Source organism: Rhinatrema bivittatum, chromosome 3 (genome assembly GCF_901001135.1).
Source record: "Rhinatrema bivittatum chromosome 3, aRhiBiv1.1, whole genome shotgun sequence".
Classification (NCBI taxonomy): Eukaryota; Metazoa; Chordata; class Amphibia; order Gymnophiona; family Rhinatrematidae; genus Rhinatrema; species Rhinatrema bivittatum.
The window spans coordinates 236,435,631-236,458,116 of NC_042617.1; the positions used below are offsets into that span (position 1 = coordinate 236,435,631).

At 51.9% G+C, this 22,486-nt stretch overlaps 1 protein-coding gene across 3 annotated transcripts in view; it reads left to right on the plus strand.

Moving 5' to 3' along the window:
• BUB1 (BUB1 mitotic checkpoint serine/threonine kinase) overlaps positions 1-22,486 on the plus strand; it is a 403,183-nt gene that overhangs the window by 317,396 nt on the left and 63,301 nt on the right. For all 3 annotated transcript variants that reach the window (XM_029594322.1, XM_029594320.1, XM_029594321.1), the window contains one exon: positions 407-522. In XM_029594322.1, coding sequence (XP_029450182.1) covers positions 407-522 — 116 coding nt within the window. The remainder of the gene's footprint in view (positions 1-406; positions 523-22,486) is intronic.

A 22,486-nucleotide genomic window follows, 5' to 3' on the forward strand; every position in this document is an offset into this window, starting at 1 on the left:
GGATCTGAGGAAGTGGAGCAGTGCCAGTGATATAAATCAGTTCTGGTGGGTGAAGGATAGCTGGAGGTTGAACACTGGTGGGGGCCAAGGATGGAGGATTACTAGCTGAGGAGGAGGAAGTGTTTGGTAGTGAACTCCTAGCCCCAACCCCTCTCACAGATCACGCCTGGCCATGGTACCCATTCTTCACTTCCTCCTCCTGCTCCACAGTTCCACTTCCTTTTTATCTACAAATTAAGCCCTGGGCAGAGTAACCCAGAGTTGAAGTTCTCCATTTCTCTCTGTGAACTTGAACAAAATACCTCTCTGTATTAAGTGGAATTTTTGATTGATTTAATTCTCCGTATCTTCCTCTCCTCTATTTTTTCTCATTTTATTCTGCTTTCACATCCCCTTTTCAATAAAGGTAACGAAACATTTCACATTGATTTCCTACTTGGAGAAGGAGCCTTTGCTCATGTATACCAAGCTTCTGTTCTGGATATAAATAATATTAAAAACAATCATAAGGTTATTTTAAAGGTAAGACTTAAATGGAATATTCTTTTATTGTAGATAGCACAACTTAATTTACATTTAAGTTCTAGACAATATGACATTTACACCAAGAATTAAATGCACTAGTCTTTGTTCATTTTTATGGGCAAGCTGAAAATGTATTGATGAAGGAATAAAGTTGCATTTCATGATGAGAAGAAATACCAATTGTACCGACTAAATGAGACATACCAAAAACAAAAAAACCCCAGAAATTCGGTCCTTATGTACAATTTTTTTTAAACTATTAATTTTTCCATAAAACATTGCACATGCAAATTGGTACACAGCAGTCAGTAACATACCAAAATGTATTCAAGGTCTTATCAAATAACCTTCATCTTTCTCCTTTCACGCCCTCCCTTACCTAGCTATCAGTCTTCTTAGCTTAAAATAAAACCAGCATTTCCTGGCGTGTAGCCAGATGGACTCAGTACAAATGGGATAGTATCCGCGTGCTAGCAGTTGGAGACGGATCTGACGTCAGCACGGGGGCGTATATATCCCCACAGGAAGCGTAGCTATTCAGTAATTTCCATCTCCAAAGCAGTTTGGAGTGCCTGCACGCTAGTTGAACGTGCTTTCCAAGACTACTTTAATTTTTCTCTTTTCTTATCATTCTAGATTCGTTTTTCCTGTCTATTTGACTTAGAGCCCCACGCTCCTGCGGTAGATACCCAAGGGTTCCTCCCCCAGCGAGCTCCCGGGGTGATTACCGTGCTCCCCCGGTGGGAAAGTCCTCGGTCCTGCCGACGCGCGGCAGTGACGCAGTCCCCGGACGGTATACGAGGCCCTCGATCCCGGCGTGGACGAGGTAGCGGGTGCATATTTCCTCAAATTGCGGTGGTGAGGTGATCCCTTCCCCCGCGGCCGGAGACCGCCTGTGTTCCAGCCGGGAAGCGCCGAAGCTGGTAAGGAGTACATCTCTTCCTACGGGTCTCCGAAGCGCAGAGGATCGGCGGCGTGGCACGCCGTGGAGGACGCCCTTGTTGGGCCTTGCTCAGGTACTCCGCGCCCGTAATAGGCGTGGCTTTCTTCCTCCTTGGCTTTGTTTCGGTGTATTGCTGAGCGACTATTGCATGCCACTGACCGTATACTGCTGACCGCTTATTGCTGACAGCCTATTGAATGCACATTGAGCGCATATTGCTGACCGCTTCTTACTGAAAGCTTATTGAATGCCTATTGAGAGCATATTGCTGACCGCTTATTACTGAAAGCTTATTGAATGCCTATTGCGAGCATATTGCTGGCCGCTTATTGCTGAAAGCCTATTGAGGGCACATTAAGCGCCTATTGCTGCCGCATATTCCTGTTGAGCGCCTGTTGTATTAAGCGCCTATTGCTGCCACATATTATTATTGAGCGCCTGTTGTATTAAGCGCCTATTGCTGCCGCCTATTATTATTGAGCGCCTGTTGTATTAAGCGCCTATTGCTGCCGCCTATTATTATTGAGCACCTGTTGTTTTAAGCGCCTATTGCTGCCGCCTATTATTATTGAGCGCCTGTAGTATTAAGCGCCTATTGCTGCCGCCTATTATTATTGAGCGCCTGTTGTATTAAGCGCCTATTGCTGCCGCCTGTTATTATTGAGCGCCTGTTGTATTAAGCGCCTATTGCTGCCGCATATTATTATTGAGCGCCTGTTGTATTAAGCGCCTATTGCTGCCGCATATTATTATTGAGCGCCTGTTGTATTAAGCGCCTATTGCTGCCGCCTATTATTATTGAGCGCCTGTTGTATTAAGCGCCTATTGCTGCCGCCTATTATTATTGAGCGCCTGTTGTATTAAGCGCCTATTGCTGCCGCCTATTATTATTGAGCGCCTGTTGTATTAAGCGCCTATTGCTGCCGCATATTATTATTGAGCGCCTGTTGTGTTGAGCGCCTATTGCTGCCGCATATTATTATTGAGCGCCTATTGTTCAATGGATCAGAAAGCTGCAGAGTCTTCAGCGACGGCGCCGTCTGCTTCAGGCATTGCAGCCTTTGGCCTCTGCTCAGCATGCCACCTTAGGGCCACGCGCAGGGATGAGCCAGATTCTCTGTGTGCCCAATGTGAGGGGGCCGTGCGACCCTCGGGCCAGGACCTGTCTCAACCACGATTTGTGGACAGTTCCCCAGGGGCTACCCCGGAGTTAGGGGGCAGTCTCGACCAATCAGGCATCCCGGGGGTACAGCATCCCGGGGGAGCTTGTACCCCGGCGATTAGAGGCTGCTTCCATTTCCTGGGGGATCTCTTTAAGGGGATTCATGCTTTTGTACAGATGCAAGGATTCATGCTTTTGTACAGATGCAGGAACCGCAGGGCCCATCCAGGCCCTGCGGTTCCTGCTGTTCCTGTAGTTCCTGCGGTGGCTGCGCCTGCGGCGGCTGCTGCAGTAACAGCTCCTGCGGATCCGGTTCCTGGCCCATCACAACCTTATCGCGAGCGGGACTTCCCACCGATGGATAGCCCGGATCAGTCAGACCAGGAGGTCTCACAGGACGAGTCCGAACTCCTGGACAAGGGGGACCTCCCTCCAAGGACTGAGCCATATCGAACCATGAGGCGGTTCTTCCCTAAGGAGGATCTCTCCGACCTGGTGTCTCAGTGTCTGGCAGAATTGGATATTACAGGTCCCAGCGCTTTGGTACCTTCTGCGCAGAACCCCCTGCTGGAAGGTCTTCGTCCTACGGCCTGCCATTTTTCATTCTTACAGGCGGCGCAACAACTAATCGATTTAGAATGGGCGGCTCCAGCGGCTGCCTTCAAAAGGGGTCGGGCTCTGCAGAGCATGTACCCATTAGCACCGGCTATCCAGGACCTGCTGGCATGCCCTCAGGTGGACGCCTTGATTAGCGCTGTCGTCAAGTGCACTACCATTCCGGTTGAAGGGGGGACGGCCCTCAGGGAGCCGCATGACCAGCAACTGGACGCTATTTTGCGTCAGGCCTTTGAGGTGGCAGCTTTATTTTTACGGATCGCCACCTGCTGCACGGTGGTGATGCGTGCCTGTTTGTCACAGGTTAGAAACAACGCTCCAGCGGCGGACATGGAATCCGCTCTCTCGTTCCTTACAGATGCGGCGTCTGACCTGGTCCGGACAACAGCTAAAGGGATTTCATCCTCCGTAGCCGCCAGGAGGCAGCTCTGGATCCGAAGATGGTCGGCTGATGCGCCTTCTAAAACACGCCTCACCAGATTACCCTTTAAAGGCTCTTTTTTATTTGGCAGCAACCTTGATAAACTGGCCAGTGTGTGGGGCGCCTCTCCAGGGCCCAGATTGCCGGAAGATCGGTTCCGAAGGGGCCAGCGCACCTTTCCAAGGCCCTCCAGGGGCAGGAGTTCCCAGCGTTTCGTTCCTTACAGGGGTCGCTACCAAGCCCCACGTCCTCCGGCCAGGAATCAATCCTTTCGGACCAAGCAGCGCAAGAGGGGAGCGGGCCCGGGCTCGGGTCCCGGCCGCGCCTCCCAATGAGAATCCGCCGATTCATCTGGGGGACGAAGCCATAGGGGGCAGGTTGACCCTCTTCTACCCCAGATGGGTCGAGATTACGTCGGACCAGTGGGTTCTCGCCGTTATCCGGGAGGGGTATTATCTGGACTTTCATCATCTCCCTCCGGACAAGTTTGTGGAATCTTCATGTCCCATACACCAGAAGGCAGCATTGGAAGCTACCCTGGCGAGGCTCCTGTCCTTGAAAGCCATCATCCCAGTACCTGCCTGGGAAGTGCATTCTGGACATTATTCCATCTATTTCATGGTACCCAAGAAAGGGGGGTACCTTTCGGCCTGTCCTGGACCTCAAGTCCGTCAATCAATACTTACGTGTCCCGAGGTTTTGCATGGAAACTCTACGCTCCGTCAAGGCCGCAGTACAGCCAGGAGAATTCCTCACGGCATTAGACCTGTCAGAGGCATACCTGCATATCCCGATCCATCCGGATCATCAGCGCTACCTACGCTTCCAGGTTCTAGGCCGCCACTTCCAGTTTCGGGCTCTGCCCTTTGGGTTGGCGACGTCGCCATGGACATTCACCAAGGTGGTAGTAGTAGTAGCGGCGGCACTCAGGCAGGAAGGAATTCTGGTCCATCCCTACCTAGACGACTGGCTGATCAGGGCGAAGTCTCGAGAGGAGAGCCTTCGGACCACCGACAGTGATAGCCCTTCTGGAAAGCCTGGGCTGGGTTATCAACCTCAGCAAGAGCTGCCTACAGCCTTCCCAGTCACTGGAATACCTGGGAGTACAGTTCGACACCCGGGCAGACACGGTCAGTCTCACCATCAAGAGAACGTTGAAACTTCAGCAGCGTATCCAGTATTTGATGGGAGCCAGTCGACCCACAGCCTGGGATTATCTGCAGGTTCTTGGTCTCATGGCATCCACCCTGGAAGTGGTGCCTTGGGCGAGGGCCCATATGAGACCTCTACAACACGCCCTGCTCTCTCGCTGGAGCCTCCGTCTACGGACCTACTCCACGCACCTACCTCTGCCAGCCCGAGTGCGGACCCAGTTACGGTGGTGGTTGCAGTCCAACCACATGCACAGGGGATTGAAGATGTCCTCACCCACGTGGATCTTGCTCACCACAGATGCCAGCCTGAGCGGCTGGGGCGCACACTGCGAAGAACTCACCGCACAAGGGCAGTGGAACAGAGAAGAGTCGGCGTGGAACATCAACCGTCTAGAGGCCCGGGCTGTCCGCTTGGCATGCCTTCAATTTGCCCACAGACTGCAGAACAGAGCAGTCAGAGTGATGTCCGACAACGCCACCATGGTGGCATACATCAACCGTCAGGGCGGAACCAGAAGCCGACAGGTATCTCTGGAGATCGCCCCTCTGATGACTTGGGCAGAGGTGAATCTTCAGGACATCTCCGCCGTCCACATTGCTGGGAAGGACAATACCACAGCAGAATTCCTCAGCAGGGAAAGCCTAAATCCGGGAGAGTGGCAGCTCTCACCCACGACCTTCCAGATGATTGTGGATCATTGGGGGTTTCCGGACATGGATTTACTGGCGGACAAGTCCAATGCTCAAGTACCCAGATACTTCAGCCGCAAGCACGACCCGTACTCACACAGAATCGATGCCCTGGTTCAGCCATGGCCTCCAGGGACCCTCCTGTACGCCTTTCCTCCGTGGCCTCTGCTAGGCGCTGTCCTCCGCAAGATTCAGAGACACCGGGGCCTAGTCCTTCTAGTGGCGCCAGGCTGGCCAAGAAGACCCTGGTACGCAGACATGAGAAGGCTACTGGCAGGGGAGCCCCTTCCCCTGCCTCCTCTCCGGGACCACCTACATCAAGGTCCCATTCTTCACGAGGATCCGGCTCAATTCTCTCTTACGGTATGGCCCTTGAGAGGGCTAGATTGAAGAAAAGGGGTTACTCGGAGCCCGTGATTGATACCCTCCTCCGAGCTCGCAAGTTTTCCACATCCCTCACATACATCCGGATCTGGAGAGTATTTGAAGCATGGTGCGACACTCACGGCACCAATCCACATGCAACCACAATCCCTATTGTGTTGGATTTCCTGCAGGATGGACTTCAGAAGGGTCTCTCCCTTAGCTCCATCAAGGTTCAGGTGGCTGCGCTGTCTTGCTATTTATTTTATTTTATTTATAGTTTTTTATATACCGCCGCTCATCAAAGATATCACGTCGGTGTACAATGAACAGGAACTTACGCCGGAGCGTTATACATTTAACAGGATTAAATAAGCATTATACATTTAACAAAAGTAAGAATATATATATTTGAACATAAAACAAGTAGAATCTTTTAAAACAGAACTATCATTTAGGATTAACTGAGCTGAGTTAGAGCTGGAAAGTAAAGGGATTTTAGGAAATTAGGTGTGAGGTTAGGGACAGGTTAGGAGATGGAGTTATAAATTAGGGGTGATAAGAGAGGGGAGAAAGCGCTTCAGGTGCAATTAAGAGCAAATGTATGGAATGGTATTTACAGTAAGGGCATAAAAAAGGGGAAATTAGAGATAGTGTAGAGAAAGGGGGTGTTGGGTAAATAAGGCAGGGCATATAAAGGGGAAGAAAGACATATATATTTCAGGTATAGGCATGTGTAAATAACCATGTCTTGAGTTTTTGCTTGAAAGTTTTGGGAGATGGCTCAAGGCGCAGTTCAGTGGGCAAGGTATTCCATAACAATGGGCCAGCAAAGGAAAGCGCTCGTGCTTTGGTGGAGGCATGGTTATATAGTTTGGGTGAGGGGGTCTGTAATGTGGCGAGGTATTGATTTCTGGTAGGTTTAATAGAAGTTTGAAATTGCAGTGAATTATTAAACCATTTCATTTCAGGATTGTGGAGGGCTTTATGGATCAGTGTTAATGTCTTGTACTGTATGCGATATTGAATGGGAAGCCAGTGAAGGTCCTTCAAAACTGGCGTAATATGTTCCTTTGAGTTTGTGTTGGTAAGGATACGGGCTGCAGTGTTTTGCAGAATTTGTAAGGGGCGGATGGCATTTTTAGGTAGGCCTAGGAGGAGTGAATTGCAATAATCTGTTTTGGAAAACAACATGGCTTGTAAAACTGTCCGGAAATCAGATGCGTGAAGCAAGGGTTTCAATTTTTTGAGTGTATGTAATTTGAAAAAACATTCTTTAAGGATTGCACTGATAAATTTTTTGAGGGTCATTTGGTCATCAATAATGACTCCTAGGTCTCGGACTTGGTGAGAGAATTGTATGTGCGTTGGTGTTATAGGTGAGGTAGGCGAAGTATGTAATGGAGTAGGAGGAGATATGATCATGAGTTCTGTTTTTGTGGAGTTGAGGGCAAGTTGTAAGGAGGTTAATAGATTGTTGATAGCAGTGAGAGTAGTGTCCCAGATTTCAAGGGCTTTGGATATGGATTCTGTTACTGGAATAAGAATTTGTACATCATCAGCGTACAAAAAGTGTGGAAGTTTAAGGTTGGCGAGGAGATGGCAAAGCGGAAGAAGATAAATGTTAAAAAGGGTAGATGAAAGTGAAGAGCCTTGCGGGACTCCTTGCTTCAGGGGGATTTCTTTTGATAGGTGGTTGCCAATTTTGACTTTATAATTACGGTTGGACAGGTAGGAAGTAAACCAGTTATGAGCGGTACCAATTATTCCAATCTCGTGTAGGCGTTGGAGGAGAATTTGGTGGTTAACGGTATCAAAAGCCGCTGAGATATCCAGGATTACTAGAAGATGTAGTTGATTTCTATCTAGGCTTTTGAGAAAGTAATCAGACAGTGATAAGAGAAGAGTTTCAGTACTATGTAATTTGCGAAACCCGTATTGTGAGGGAGAGAGGATTTGGTGTTCTTCTAAATAGTCACTGAGTTGACGGTTGATAGTTTTTTCTAGGATTTTAGCAATAAATGGGAGATTAGAAATAGGGCGGTAATTGGCAAGGTCTAATGGGTCGAGCTTAGGTTTTTTTAAAGTAGATTTAAGGATAGCAAATTTGAGAGAGTTGGGTACTTGTCCAAATTCGATGGAAGTATTGATAATGTTAGAAATGGGGCTGGCTATTAGATCAGGGACAGTGAGTAGGAGTTTTGTGGGGATGGTATCAGACGGGTGAGAGGAGGGTTTAGCTTTTTTGAGCAGGGATTCAATTTCAGTTGTTGCTGTGTTTTCAAAGATTGTTAGCTGAGGTGCAGAGTCTTTTGTGTGACAGAGGTTATTGAATTGGGGCATGTGGGAATTATGGGGGAAGCATGTCATAATTTTGTTAATTTTGTCCTGAAAGAAAGAAGCCAGTTGTTCGCATTTGATTTTGGCTTCTTCTTCTGGTATGATATTTGGAGTGAGGTTAGTAAGTGAAGTGACATATTCAAACAATACTTTTGGATTGAATTGAAATTGATGTATTTTACCAGCATAGAAATTCTTTTTTGCATTGTTGATCATCTCACTATAGTTTTGCAGCGAAGTTTTGTATCGTGCAAGTAGAGTAGGTGTGGGTTCTTTACGCCAATTTTTTTTCAGCTTTTCTAAGGGCTTGTTTTAGGTCTTTTAGTGTGGGAGTGTACCAGGGTTTTTTGTATTTTTCTGAGAGGAGAGTTTTTTTGTAATGAGGGGGCAAATGTTATTAGCAACTGAGAGGGTGTATTCATTCCATGAAGTTAAAGCAGTGTCAGCATTTGATAGATCAAGGTTAAACTGGGTGTTGGATAGAGCTGTGGTAAGCTCGCGTCTATTGCATGTTTTTCGGTATTGTATAGTGGTAGAGCAGATTGGGAGGGGCGGCGGTCTTTGAAGAGTGTTGGATGTTCTTATGATATAGTGGTCAGACCATGGGATGGGTGTGCATGATAGAGAATCAGTTACGAAGTGACGGTTTGTAAAGATGAGGTCGAGTGAGTGACCAGCTTTATGTGTGGGCATGTTTATGATTTGCTTGAATCCTAGTGATTTCATGGCTTCCAGGAAGGAGGAGCAGCTAGGTGTATGAGGTGTTGTGTTGACATGGAGATTAAAGTCTCCTAGGATAATAGCTGGGGAGTCGATAGAGATATTTTTAGCTATATATTCAATGAGAGATGAAGGGTTGTTGTTAAGAGTTCCAGGGGGAGCATAAATGAGGCAGATTTGTAGAGAGGGGGCTTTGAACAAGCCAATTTCTAATTTAGCTGGGGGGGGGGGATGGGTTGGAGTGTGAGTTTGAGTTGTTTGTTGGTGGCTAAGAGAATGCCTCCACCTTTCTTTTTTAATCGGGGGATGGAGACTATATCGTATATATTGTTGGGGAGCTGGTTAAGGAGAACATTATCAGTGTCTTTCAACCATGTTTCTGTTATTGCACAGATGTCTGGTGTTTCGTCTGAGAGGATGTCGTTAAGTATAGAGGTTTTTTTGTTTAATGATTGTGCATTGAAGAGGATGAGTGTGAGTGCTGTGAGGCCGATGATTTGAGTGAGTGGTGGGGAGATCATGGTTGTGTGAATGCTTTTGAGGTTTGATCGTTGTCGTATGGCATGCGGTGCAGTAGGTCTATGTCTATAATAGCTGAGTGTTGGGATGTTTAGCATTTTGAGGCTGCACAGGTAAAAGTGAGTGTGTATTTGTGTGTTTGTGTGTTGTATAAAGTGAGGTTGTATTTTGTATTGAGTGTAGCAGTCAGTCGATTGCAGTAGATGAGGGCTGACAGAGTGGAGGATACTAGGAAGCAATGTAACTTACCTATAATTAAGGGAGGAGGGGGAGGGAGGAGGGACGTAAAGGGGAGTTTGAGTACGTAACATTAGAGTTAAGGATATGTAGAAGAGTGTTTAAGACTCTAGTTGCTTTAGGCCTTAGGTGCTGTTGTATCCAACCAACTCTAGGTAAAGACAGGACTAATCTAGGTAAATACAGGTAAGTAAGTAAGATAGGTAAATGAGACAAGTAAACGGCTTTAGGTACTATTAATTCTAACAAAATCTAGAATAAAACAAGTAAACACTTGCCTCTAAAAAGGCTGAGTCCAAGGCAATTTTTTTTTTTTTTGATTGTTGCAACAGTAATTAATGGCAGGGCATAGAACAGAGCTTTATATTAGGTCAAAGGGTCACTCAGGGCGCTCAAAGGGGCAGGCCCCTTTGTCGCGCTCCTTCGTGCGCGCGACGCATGGCGCGCGGCGCCGTTTGGGTGAAGATTTAAAGGCCTCAGTGGCCGCGTTTGGTTGGCTGGCGGTGCGGCTCTGCGATAGGCTGGTCCCCGGAGGGGCTGGCTGGAGGCGGAGTTATCGGCGTGCTGCGTCGGGGCTGCCGGCGGTGAAAGGCCTCGCGATCTGCCTGTGGACCTATCTTGCTATGGTCCCAGGAGGGAGGAGGGATGGCAAGACCATCGCCAAGCACCGGGATGTTTCTCGCTTCCTGCAGGGAGTCCAGCATATTCGTCCGCCACTGAAGTGGCCTGTACCTTTGTGGAACCTCAACCTTGTTTTGGATTTCCTCGCGGGATCCACCTTCAGACCCCTTCGGAGCCTGTCTCTTCATTCTCTCACCTTAAAGATGGTATTCTTGCTGGCGGTGTGTTCGGCATGCCGCATCTCCGAGTTACAGGCACTGTCCTGCCGTGATCCCTTTCTCAGGATCACTCCAGAGGCTATACATCTTCGTACGGTTCCCTCCTTTCTACCTAAGGTAGTTTCACGGTTTCATCTCAATCAGACTATATCCCTGCCTACCACGGTGGGACTGAAGAAATCTGAAGAAGGGCGTTTATTACGCCATCTCGACATTGGCAGATTGCTGCCCCGATATTTGGAACTTACACAAGACCTACGAAAGACGGACCATCTTTTCGTCCTGCACAGCGGGAAGAGACAAGGTGAAGCGGCCTCTCGGCCCACCATCGCCCGCTGGATTAAAGAAGTTATCCGGGCAGCTTACGTTGAGGCTGGAAAGTCCCCGCCTCTACAAGTCAAGGCTCATTCTACCAGAGCACAAGCGGCATCTTGGGCGGAATCCAGGATGCTGTCGCCTGCGGAAATCTGTAAAGCGGCGACGTGGTCCTCCCTCCATACCTTTTCCAGATTCTACCGTCTGGATGTCCAGGCCAGGGAGGACTCAGCATTTGCGAGGGCGGTACTACATGGTCCTCAGGCAGCCTCCCGCCCAGGCTAGGAGTAAAGCTTTTGTACATCCCATTCGTTCTGAGTCCATCTGGCTACACGCCAGGAAATGTTGGGATTACTACCTGATAATCCCCTTTTCCTTAGTGTAGACAGATGGGCCCAGCTGCCTGTGTACATGGGTTTCACCGATTCAAGGTAAGCCATGTCATCTGTTTCCATAAGAGCGTACACTCTACCAGGTGTCAACGCCTTCCGGTTGGGAATGCTGGCGGTCTCCAGCTACTATCAATCGGTCAGGGGAATCCTGTTTCACTTTTCACTGAGCGTCAGTACACACATCCATAACAGCTTTTGCAAGGAAGATTACTAAGTTGCTACGCTTCCTGTGGGGGTATATATACACCCGTGCTGACGTCAGATCCGTCTCCAACTGCTAGCACGAGCATACTATACCCATTCGTTCTGAGTCCATCTGTCTACACTAAGGAAAAGGAGATTATCAGGTAAGTAATCTCAACATTTTCCTAGCGTGTAGCAGATGGACTCAAAACAAGTGGGTATAGTGTGCCCGTGCTAGCAGTTGGAGACGGATCTGACGTCAGCACGTGTACATATACCCCCGCAGGAAGAGCAGCAATTCAGTAATTTCCGTCTCCAAAGCAGTTTGGAGCTACCTCACGCTCGCTGAGCGTTTTTTTCCAAATTCTAACGACTAAATTAATAGAAGACATCTATCTGAAGACGAGCCCCGCACTCCTGCAGTGATGCCATTCGGTCACTCCCCCAGTTGAGTTTCCCGAGGTGATTTCCGTGGTCCCTCTGAGGTAAGTGCCTCGGTCGCAGCAGGGACCCAGCCCCCGAGTGAGAAGGGCTCGGGTGCGGCTTGGCCCCCGAGCGAGATAAGTTCGGGCGCAGCCTAGAGGCAGCGGGTGCACTTCCTCGAGCGCGGCGGTGAAGGTACTCACCCTCTCCCCCCGCAGCCGGAGACCGCCCGGGTTGCAGCCGGGAAGCGCCGAAGACAAGGTAAGGCGTATATCTTTACTTGTTGGTCTCCGAGGAACCGAGGAGTAGCAGAGTCTGCCTATGTGGCAGCCCGTCAAGGGGGTCGCCATCTTGCATGCCTGCTCGCCGTCGCCTTCTGCCTGGATCGTCACGGCGCAAGGGGCGCCTGTGGTTACATGCTCAAGCACACATCGATCGGCGCCTGTTGCTACGCGCACGGCGATAAGCGCCCGTTACTAATCGCATGACAATAGGCGCCCGTTACTGAGCGCACGGCAATAGGCGTCCGTTGCTAATCGGCGCCCGTTGCTATGCGCACGTCGATAGGCGCCTGTTGCTAAGCGCGTATTGATGGGCACACGTGATAGGTGCCCATTCGCTGCTAGGCGCACGTTCATAGGCGCCCGTTCCTAGGCGCATGTTGCTGAGCGCTGATGGCAGGCGCACACCTTTCGCACATATTGCAAAGCGCAGACTCTAGCGGAGTTAACAGCGAGATGGAGCGTAAGAGAGCCCATGCTTCAGCAGAGCCGGCACGTCCAGAATCAGGCAGAAGCCTCTGCTCTGCATGCAACCTCAGAGCCACACAGAACGAGGATGCAGACTCCCTATGTGCCCAATGTGAAGAGGCCCTGGGAGTCCCGGGCCAGGGCCGGTCGCAGCCCAGCGTACTTGCCGGTTCCTCAGGGAACACTCCGGACCTCGCAGGCAGCAGTGAGCAGCCAGAGAACCCGAGAGGCCTGATGCCCCTGAGGCCAGATCCTACTTCGCTCTCCTGAGTGGAATTGTTCAAGGGGATTCATGCCTTTGTCACAATGCAATCGGCTCCCCGACCGGGTCCATACGTACCGAATGACCCGGCCCCTGGACCCTCACGGCCTAGGCACGGCCACTCGCCACCTGAAAGCCCCACTTATGGGGATTCAGATTGCCCGGAAGAAGACGATGAGCCCCCCGAGGAGGGAGAACTTCCCTCGGGGATTGAACCATATCGGACCATGAGGCTCTTCTTTCTCAAAGAGGATCTCCCAGGCCTGATCTCTCAATGCCTGTCGGAACTGGTTCTCCCTGGCCATGACGCCCCAGGGGAACCTAGAATGAACCCTCTGTTAGAGGGCCTACGCCAAACTTCTCTCCCATTTTCCCCTCCTACAAGCAGCACAGCGGCTAATCGATCTGGAATGGGCTGCTCCGGAGGCCTCATTCAAAGGGGGTCGGGCCTTGGCAGGCATGTACCCCTTAGCCCCGGCAACTAAGGAAATGTTGGCGTGCCCTCAGGTAGACGCCATAGTTAGCGCAATTGTGAAGCGCACCACCATTCCGGTGGAAGGGGGGACGGCCCTCAAGGATACACATGACCGACGCATGGACGCCATCCTGAAGCAAGCCTTTGAGGTGGCAGCTATGTCCCTAGGAATTGCGACCTGCTGCACCGTGGTGATGCGTTCCTGTTTATCACAGGCTAGGAACAACACCCCAGGAGAAGAGATGGAATCAGCTCTCTCGTTCCTCACTGACGCAGCCTCCGACCTAGTCCGTACAGCAGCCAAGGGAGTGTCATCCTCAGTGGCAACCAGGAGGCAGCTCTGGCTACGTAACTGGTCGGCCGACTCCTCTTCCAAGACACGTCTCACGAGGATGCCCTTTGAGGGATCCCTCCTGTTCGGCAGCGACCTCGAGAAACTGGCCAATAAATGGGGGGGCCTCTCCATTACCCCGTCTACCAGAAGACAGGCCAAGGAGGAGGCAGCGCCTGTTTCCTAGACCATCCAGAGGTAGAACCTCTCAGCGCTTCAACCCTTACAGGACTCGCTACCAAGCACCTCGTTCGCAGGCCAGGAACCAGTCCTTTCGGACTAAGCACGACAAGAGGGGAACCGGCTCTGGTTCCGGTCCCGGCCGTACCCCGCAATGACAAGCAGCCATAGGGGGCAGGCTGACCCTCTTCTACCGCAGGTGGGTCGAGATTACCTCGGACCAGTGGGTCCTCTCCATCATCCGAGAAGAGTACTACCTGGACTTTCTGCGGCTCCCGCCGGACAAGTTTGTGGAATCTCCTTGTTCGCCCCTCAAGAGGACACCACTAGAGGTTACCTTACAGAGGCTCCTATCCCTAAAAGCCATAATCCCAGTACCTGCAGGAGAGATGAATTCTGGGCATTATTCCATTTATTTCATAGTGCCCAAGAAGGAGGGCACTTTCAGGCCCGTCCTGGACCTCAAGTCAGTCAACAGACACCTACGGGTACCCAGCTTTCGCATGGAAACTCTGCGATCTGTCAAAAATTCAGAACAGCCAGGGGAATTTCTCACATCCCTAGATCTGTCTGAAGCCTACCTGCATATCCCAATCCATCGGTATCACCAGCGCTACTTACGCTTCAAAATCCTGAACCAACACTTCCAGTTTCGGGCGTTACCCTTCGAGTTAGCCACCGCACCGCGGACCTTTACCAAGGTCATAGTTGTAGTTGCGGCGGCCCTCAGGAAGGAAGGGATTCTCGTCCATCCCTACCTGGACGATTGACTGATCAGGGCAAAGTCACCGGAAGAGAGCCACCGGGCGACCAGCAGAGTTATTGCTCTTCTAGAGAGCCTAGGATGGGTAGTAAACTTGAGCAAGAGTTCCCTACAGCCGTCTCAGTCGCGGGAATACCTAGGAGTCCGATTCGACACCCAGGCAGACAGAGTCAGCCTGACCTCCAAGAGAAGAGCAAAGCTCCAGGATCGTCTGCAGGCCCTGCTGAGCGCCACCCGGCCCACAGCTTGGGATTACCTACATGTCCTCTGCCTTATGGCATCCACTCTGGAGGTGATACCATGGGCGCGGGCGCATATGAGACCATTACAACGCACCCTCCTATCTCGGTGGAGCCCGCGATGACAGACTTACACCGTACACCTACCTCTTCCAGCAAGGGTGCGGAATCAGCTACGATGGTGGTTGCAGCAAAGCCACATGAGCCGGGGGTCCAGAATGCCCTCCCCAACCTGGACCCTACTCACGACAGATGCCAGCCTGAACGGCTGGGGAGCACATTGCGAAGAACTCACCGCCCAAGGGCGGTGGAACAGAGAAGAGTCGGGGTGGAACATCAACCGACTAGAGGCACGGGCAGTCAGGCTGGCGTGCCTGCGATTTGCCCACAGACTTCGAAACAGAGCGGTCAGAGTGATGTCAGACAACGCCACCATGGTGGCATACATCAACCGACAGGGCGGAACCAGAAGCCAACAGGTATCCCTAGAAATAGCCCCCCTGATGACTTGGGCGGAAGCAAATCTCCAGGACATCTCCGCCGTCCACATCGCCGGGAAGGACAACACCACCGCAGACTTCCTCAGCAGAGAAAGCCTAAGTCCAGGGGAATGGCAGCTGTCGCCCACCGCTTTCCAGATGATTGTGGATCGATGGGGGACCCCGGGCATGGACCTCCTAGCGGACAGGTCCAACGCTCAAGTACCCAGATACTTCAGCCGCAGGCGGGATCCTCTATCCCAGGGGATTGATGCCCTGGTACAGCCATGGCCCCAGGGGATCCTGCTATATGCCTTTCCTCCATGGCCCCTGCTGGGTGCCATTATACACAAGATTCAGCGGCACAGATGCCTAGTTCTTCTAGTGGCCCCGGACTGGCCAAGAAGACCCTGGTACGCAGACATGAGAAGACTACTGGCAGGGAATCCACTACCACTGCCTCCACACAGGAACCTGCTGCGGCAAGGTCCCATCCTCCACGAGGACCCAGCTCAATTCTCTCTTAAGGTCTGGCCCTTGAGAGGGCTAGACTGAAGAAACGAGGATACTTGGGGCCGGTAATAGATACACCCCTCAGAGCACGCAAGTTCTCCACATCACTAACATATATCAGGATTTGGAGAGTATTTGAAGCATGGTGCGAATCTTACGGCACCGATCCACATGCCACTAAAATCCCTATCATTTTAGATTTCCTGCAAGATGGACTTCAGAAGGGTTTGTCCCTCAATTCCATCAAGGTTCAAGTAGCGCTATCCTGCTACGGTCCCCAGAGTGATGGCAACAGTATCGCCACACACCCAGACGTGTCACGTTTCCTGACAGGAGTCAAACACATTCGCCCGCCACTGAAGTGGCCAGTACCCCTGTGGAACCTCAACCTAGTTTTGGAATTTCTAGCGGGACCCGCCTTCTGACCACTTCGAGGCCTGTCCCTCCGTTTGTTAACCTTGAAGATGGTGTTCCTGCTGGCTGTATGCTCAGCACGCCGCATCTCAGAGCTACAAGCACTGTCCTGCCGTGATCCGTTTCTCCGAATCACTCCAGAGGCTATCCATCTTCGCACGGTTCCTTCCTTCTTACCCAAAGTAGTCTCACACTTCCACCTCAACCAAACCATATCCTTGCCTACCACGGACGGTTTGAAGAAGTCAGAGGAAGGTCGAATTCTACGCCATCTCGACATCGGCAGGCTACTATCCAGATACCTGGAAATGTCAGAAGCAGTACGAAAGACGGACCACCTGTTCGTCCTTCACAGCGGGAAGAAGCAAGGGGAAGCGGCCTCCCGGGCAACTATCGCCCGCTGGATCAAAGAAGTTGTCAAGGCAGCCTACGTAGACGCGGGAAAACCACCACCTCTACGGGTCAAGGCTCACTCTACCAGAGCGCAAGCGGCTTCTTGGGCAGAAACTAGGATGCTGTCGCCTGCAGAGATATGTAAAGCGGCGACGTGGTCCTCCCTCCATACCTTCTCCAGATTCTACCGTCTGGATGTCCAGGCCAGGGAGGACACAGCATTCGCAAGGGCAATCCTGAACAGACCTCGGGCAGCCTCCCGCCCAGTCTGGGAGTAGCTTTTGTACGTCCCACTTGTTTTGAGTCCATCTGCTACACGCTAGGAAATGTTGAGATTAATTACCTGATAATCTCCTTTTCCTTAGTGTATGTAGATGGACTCAGCATCCCGCCCGGCTGCCAGCATACATGGGGATTCACCAACTCACGGTAAGCCATGTTATCTTATGATAGGGCATCCACCCTGCCGGGTGTCGACGCCTTCCGGTTGAGAATCCTGGCGGTCTCCAGCTACTATCAATCGGTCAGGGTAATCCTGTTCATTTAATCGATCGGTCAGTTACACATATATCCATAAAGCGCTTGCAAGGAAGATTACTGAATTGCTGCACTTCCTGCGGGGGTATATGTACACGTGCTGACGTCAAATCAGTCTCCAACTACTAGCACGAGCACACTATACCCACTTGTTTTGAGTCCATCTGCATACACTAAGGAAAAGGAGATTATCAGGTAAGTAATCTCAACAATGCTTAGCATGTGCATATGCAAATCACATTTAAATAAAGCTATTAGCTATTTCCTAGCGTGTAGCAGATGGACTCAGGACCAATGGGTATAGTGTACTCCTGTTAGCAGTTGGAGACTGATCAGATTTCAATCTGACGTCAGCCCGTAGTACATATACCCCTGCAGGAAGTGCAGCTCTTCAGTATTTTCTGTCTCCATAGCAGTTAGGGACTATCTGCACGCTCTCGCAGCGTTTGAACCGAATCCAAAGAAGAAAACCAAAATTAAAGGGGAAAACCTACCTGAAGACGAGCCCCGCTTTCCTGCGGTGATACCCTCGGGTCCCTCCCCCAGTTGAGATTCCCGAGGTGATTTCCGTGGTCCCTCGGAGGTGAGCCTCGGTCCGGTGGCTGAATTGCAGCGGGGACCTAGCCCCCAATCCTCTGGCACGGCTGAGAGGCAGCGGGTGCACTCCTCGAGCACGGCGGTGAAGGTATTTGCCCTCTCCCCCCGCAGCCACCCAGAACGAAACCGGGAAGCGCCAAAGACAAGGTAAGGTAAAAAATCTTCTGTTTGAATCCGGTTTCCGAGGATCGAGGAGGAGCACAGGTCACCGATCGGAACCAGTGCCACAGGGTTGATCCGCCCTAGCAGGGCCAGGCCCCGGCTATTTCCAAGGGTCTGCCCACATGGAGACCCTCCGAGGAGGTCGCCATATTACCCGCATGCTCGCCGTCGCCATCTTGGCACTATTCACCGCGCCGCCCGCCGTTCGATCCTAGCGCACAAATAAAGCAAAGCGCACAAAAGTCCTTGTGCGCATAAACTTACGCGCACATAAAACCTTGCGCGCATAAGTTGCACGCACAGAGCTGGGCGCATATCTACGCGCACATCTCAGGCGCACAAGAGCTTACGCATTCACAGACATGGCACCTCCAGAAACAGGAATTAAAGCTCAAGGCCTCTGCCCTGCATGCCACATCAGAGCCGCACAGAGTGAGGAAGCCGACGCCCTGGGAGATCCAGGTCAGGGCCTGCCCCACAATCGGGGACCCCCCGGGAACCTGCGCCCCTCAACTTAGACCCAGCATCGATATCCTGGGTGGAATTATTCAAGGGTATTCACGCCTTTGTCAAAATGCAAACTGAGCCTCTGGCTGATCAGCCACATGCTCCACCGGAGGACCCACATGCCCCAGGACCCTCGAGGCCTAGGCACAGGCTCCCACCACCCAGAAGCCCCATCTACAGGGACACGGATTTCTCCGAAGAGGAAGTCGAGCCCCTGAAAGAGGGGGAACTCCCCTCGGGGACAGAGCCACACCGAACCATGAGATGCTTCTTCACAAAGGACAAGCTCCCGGCCCTCGTATCCCAATGTCTAACGGAACTCGCTATCCCGGGCCAAGGCACCTCGGGGGAACCTAGAATGAACCCTCTGCTGGAGGGCCTTCGCCAGACGTCCTGCCATTTTCCTCTCCTACAGGTGGCACAACAGCTAATTGACTTGGAATGGAATGCTCCGTAGTCCACATTCAGAGGGGGACGAGCCTTGTCAGCCATGTACCCCCTGGACCCAGCGACCAAGGAGCTTCTGGCATGCCTTAGAGTGGACGCCATAGTCTGCGCGGTCGCCAAGCGCACTACCATCCCAGTGGAGTGAGGAGCGGCGCTCAAAGATGCTCATGACCGGCGCCTGGAAGCCATCCTAAAACAGTTATTTGAAGTTGCAGCCATGTCCCTGCAGATTGCGGCCTGCTGCACCGTGGTGACACGTGCCTGCTTATCCCAAGCCAGGAACAACACCCCGGGAGAAGACATGGAACCAGCAGTATCATTCCTCACTGACGCTGCCTCCGACCTAGTGCGCATAGGAGCCAGAGTGGCGGCCGCAGTGGCGGCCAGGAGACAACTCTGGCTTCGAAGCTGGTCGGCTGATGCCTCTTCCAAGACATGCCTCACGAGGATGCCCTTCAAAGGATCCCTCCTGTTTGGCAGTGAACTAGAGAAACTGGCCAACAAATGGGGCGACTCCCCATTATTACACCTGCCAGAAGACAAGACGAAGAGAAACCAGTGTCCCTTCCGCAGGTCCTCCAGGGTCAGAAGCTCACAGCGCTTCAAATCTTACAAGAGCAACTATCAAGCCCCCCGCCCTGCGGGCAGGAACCAGTCCTTTTGGAACAAGCACAACAAGAGGGGGGAACCAGCTCGGGGACAGGCCCCAGCCGCACCCCACAATGAGAATCAGCCGACCCATCCAAGGGAAGAAGCCATAGGGGGAAGACTAGCCTTATTCTACCGCAGATGGGTCGAGATAACTTCGGACAAGTGAGTCCTAGCCATCATCCGAGAGAGGGGTACTACCTGCATTTCCTTCGAACCCCTCCAGACAGATTCATAGAATCCCCCTGCCACGACCTCCTCAAGAGGGCGGCAGTGGAAGCTACTCTATCCAGACTTCTGGCCCTCGAGGCCATAATCCCGGTGCCTACACAGGAAATGAATACTGGACATTACTCCATCTGCTTTGTCATACCCAAGAAAGAGGGTACATTCAGGCCTATCCTGGACCTCAAGTCAGTCAACCGCCACCTAAGGATCCCCCGCTTCCGCATGGAAACCCTAGGATCCGTCACAACCAGGGGAGTTCCTCACATCTCTGGATCTTTCAGAGGCCTACTTACACATCCCAATTCATCGGGAACACCAGCGCTACCTACGCTTCAAGGTCCTGGATCGTCACTATCAATTCCGGGTACTACCTTTCGGGTTAGCCACAGCACCCCGGACGTTCACCAAGGTGATAGTAGTGGTGGCGGCAACACTGAGGAGGGAAGGGATCCTCGTTCACCCTTACCTAGATGATTGGCTGATCAGGACAAAGTCACCGGAGGAAAGCCACCAAGCAACCAGCAGAGTCATAACACTACTGGAAAGCCTAGGATCGGTGGTCAACACAAACAAAAGCTCCCTACAGCCCTCACAGTCACTGAAATACCTAGGAGTCCGATTCGATACCAAGGAAGGCAAGGTCAGCCTGACCCCCTCAAGGAGATCAAAACTGTGGAACCGGCTGCAGACCTTGCTGAACGCTCCTCATCCCACAGCATGGGACTACCTGCAAGTCCTCGGGCTGATGACATCCAAACTGGAAGTGGGTATCGCGATGGAGCCCACTGTCCCAGAACTACACCGTACATCTACCACTCCCGGGCAGAATCCGGACCCAACTATGGTGGTGGCTGCAGACCAGCCACATGAGCCGGGGATCAAGACTATCCTTCCTAATCTGGACCCTGCTCACCACAGATGCCAGTCTACATGGATGGGGAGCACACTGCGAAGTCCACCACCCAAGACAGTGGAACGCAGAAGAGGCGGGATGGAACATCAACCGCCTAGAAGCGCGGGCAGTCAGACTAGCCTGCCTGCGGTTCGCCCACAGACTCTGAGACAAAGCGGTCAGGGTGATGTCGGACAACGCCACGACTGTGGCCTACATCAACCGACAGGGCGGAACCAGAAGCCAACAGGTGTCCCTAGAAATAGACCTCCTGATGGCGTGGGTGGAAGCAAATCTCCAGGAGATCTCCACAGTCCACATCGCCGGGAAAGACAACATCACGGCAGACTTCCTCAGCAGGGAAAGTCTAAACCCAGGAGAATGGAAGCTGTCGTCCACCGCCTTCCAGATGATAGTGAGTCGGTGGGTGACCCCAGACATGGACCTCCTAGCAAGCAGATCCAATGCTCAAGTACCCAGATACTTCAGCCGCAGGCGAGATCCGCACTCCCAGGGAATCGAAGCCCTGGTACAGACCTGGCCACCGGGGACCTTGCTATACGCCTTCCCGCCGTGGCCCTTGCTGGGCGCAATCATACACAAGATACAGCGACACAGGGGACTAGTTCTTCTGGTGGCTCCAGATTGGCCAAGAAGACCCTGGTATGCAGACATGAGAAGACTACTGGCAGGGAATCCACTACCCCTACCCCCATACAGAGACCTACTACAACAAGGCCTGATCCTTCACGAGGACCCAGCTCAATTCTCTCTTACGGTCTGGCCATTGAGAGGGCCCGCCTGAAAAAGAGCGGATACTCGGGGACGGTAATAGATACTCTCCTCCGAGCACGCAAGTTCTCCACATCTCTAACGAACATAAGGATCTGAAGAGTTTTTGAGGCCTGGCGCGAAGACCACAACGTCAAGCCACGCCCCTCTAATTTTCCCATAATCCTGGAATTCTTACAGAACGGACTACAGAAGGGTCTGTCCCTCAACTCCATCAAGGTACAAGTGGCAGCGTTGTCATGCTACGGCTCCGGGAGCGAGGTCGACAGCATAGCTTCGCACCCAGATGTATCACGCTTCCTGAAAGGAGTCAAGCACATCCGCCCATCACTAAAGTGGCCAGTACCTCTATGGAACCTCAACCTCGTCTTGGAGTTCCTAGCGGGATCCTCCTTCAGACCCCTCCAAGGACTGTCCCTCCGTCGGTTAACCTTACAGACTGTGTTCTTGCTGGCTGCGTGTTCGGCCCGCCGCATCAAGGAATTACAAGCACTGTCCTGCCATGAGCCATTCTTCAGACTCACCCCGGGGTCCATCCAACTACGCACGGTGCCCTCCTTCCTCCTCAAAGTGGTCTCACACTTCCACGTTAACCAAACCATCTCACTACCAATGTTGGATGGCTTGAAGAATTCGGAAGAAGCCCATAGTCTACGCCACCTCAACATCGGCAGACTCCTATCCAGATACCTGGAAATGTCGTAACCAGTACGAAAGACGGATCACCTTTTCATCCTTCACAGCGGAAAGAGGCAAGGAGAAGCAGCCTCGCGGGCAACCATTGCCCGCTGGATCAAAAAAGTCATCAAGGCGGCCTACGTAGAAGTGGGAAAACCACCACCTCTACAGGTCAAGGCCCATTCTACCAGAGCCCAGGCGGTATCCTGGGCAGAAACTAGAATGCTGTCACCTGCCGAGATCTGCAAGGCGGCAACGTGGTCCTCCATCCATACCTTCTCCAGATTCTACCATCTGGACGTGCAGGCTCAGGAGGACACTTCATTTGCAAGGGCAATTCTAAGTGGACCACGGGCAGC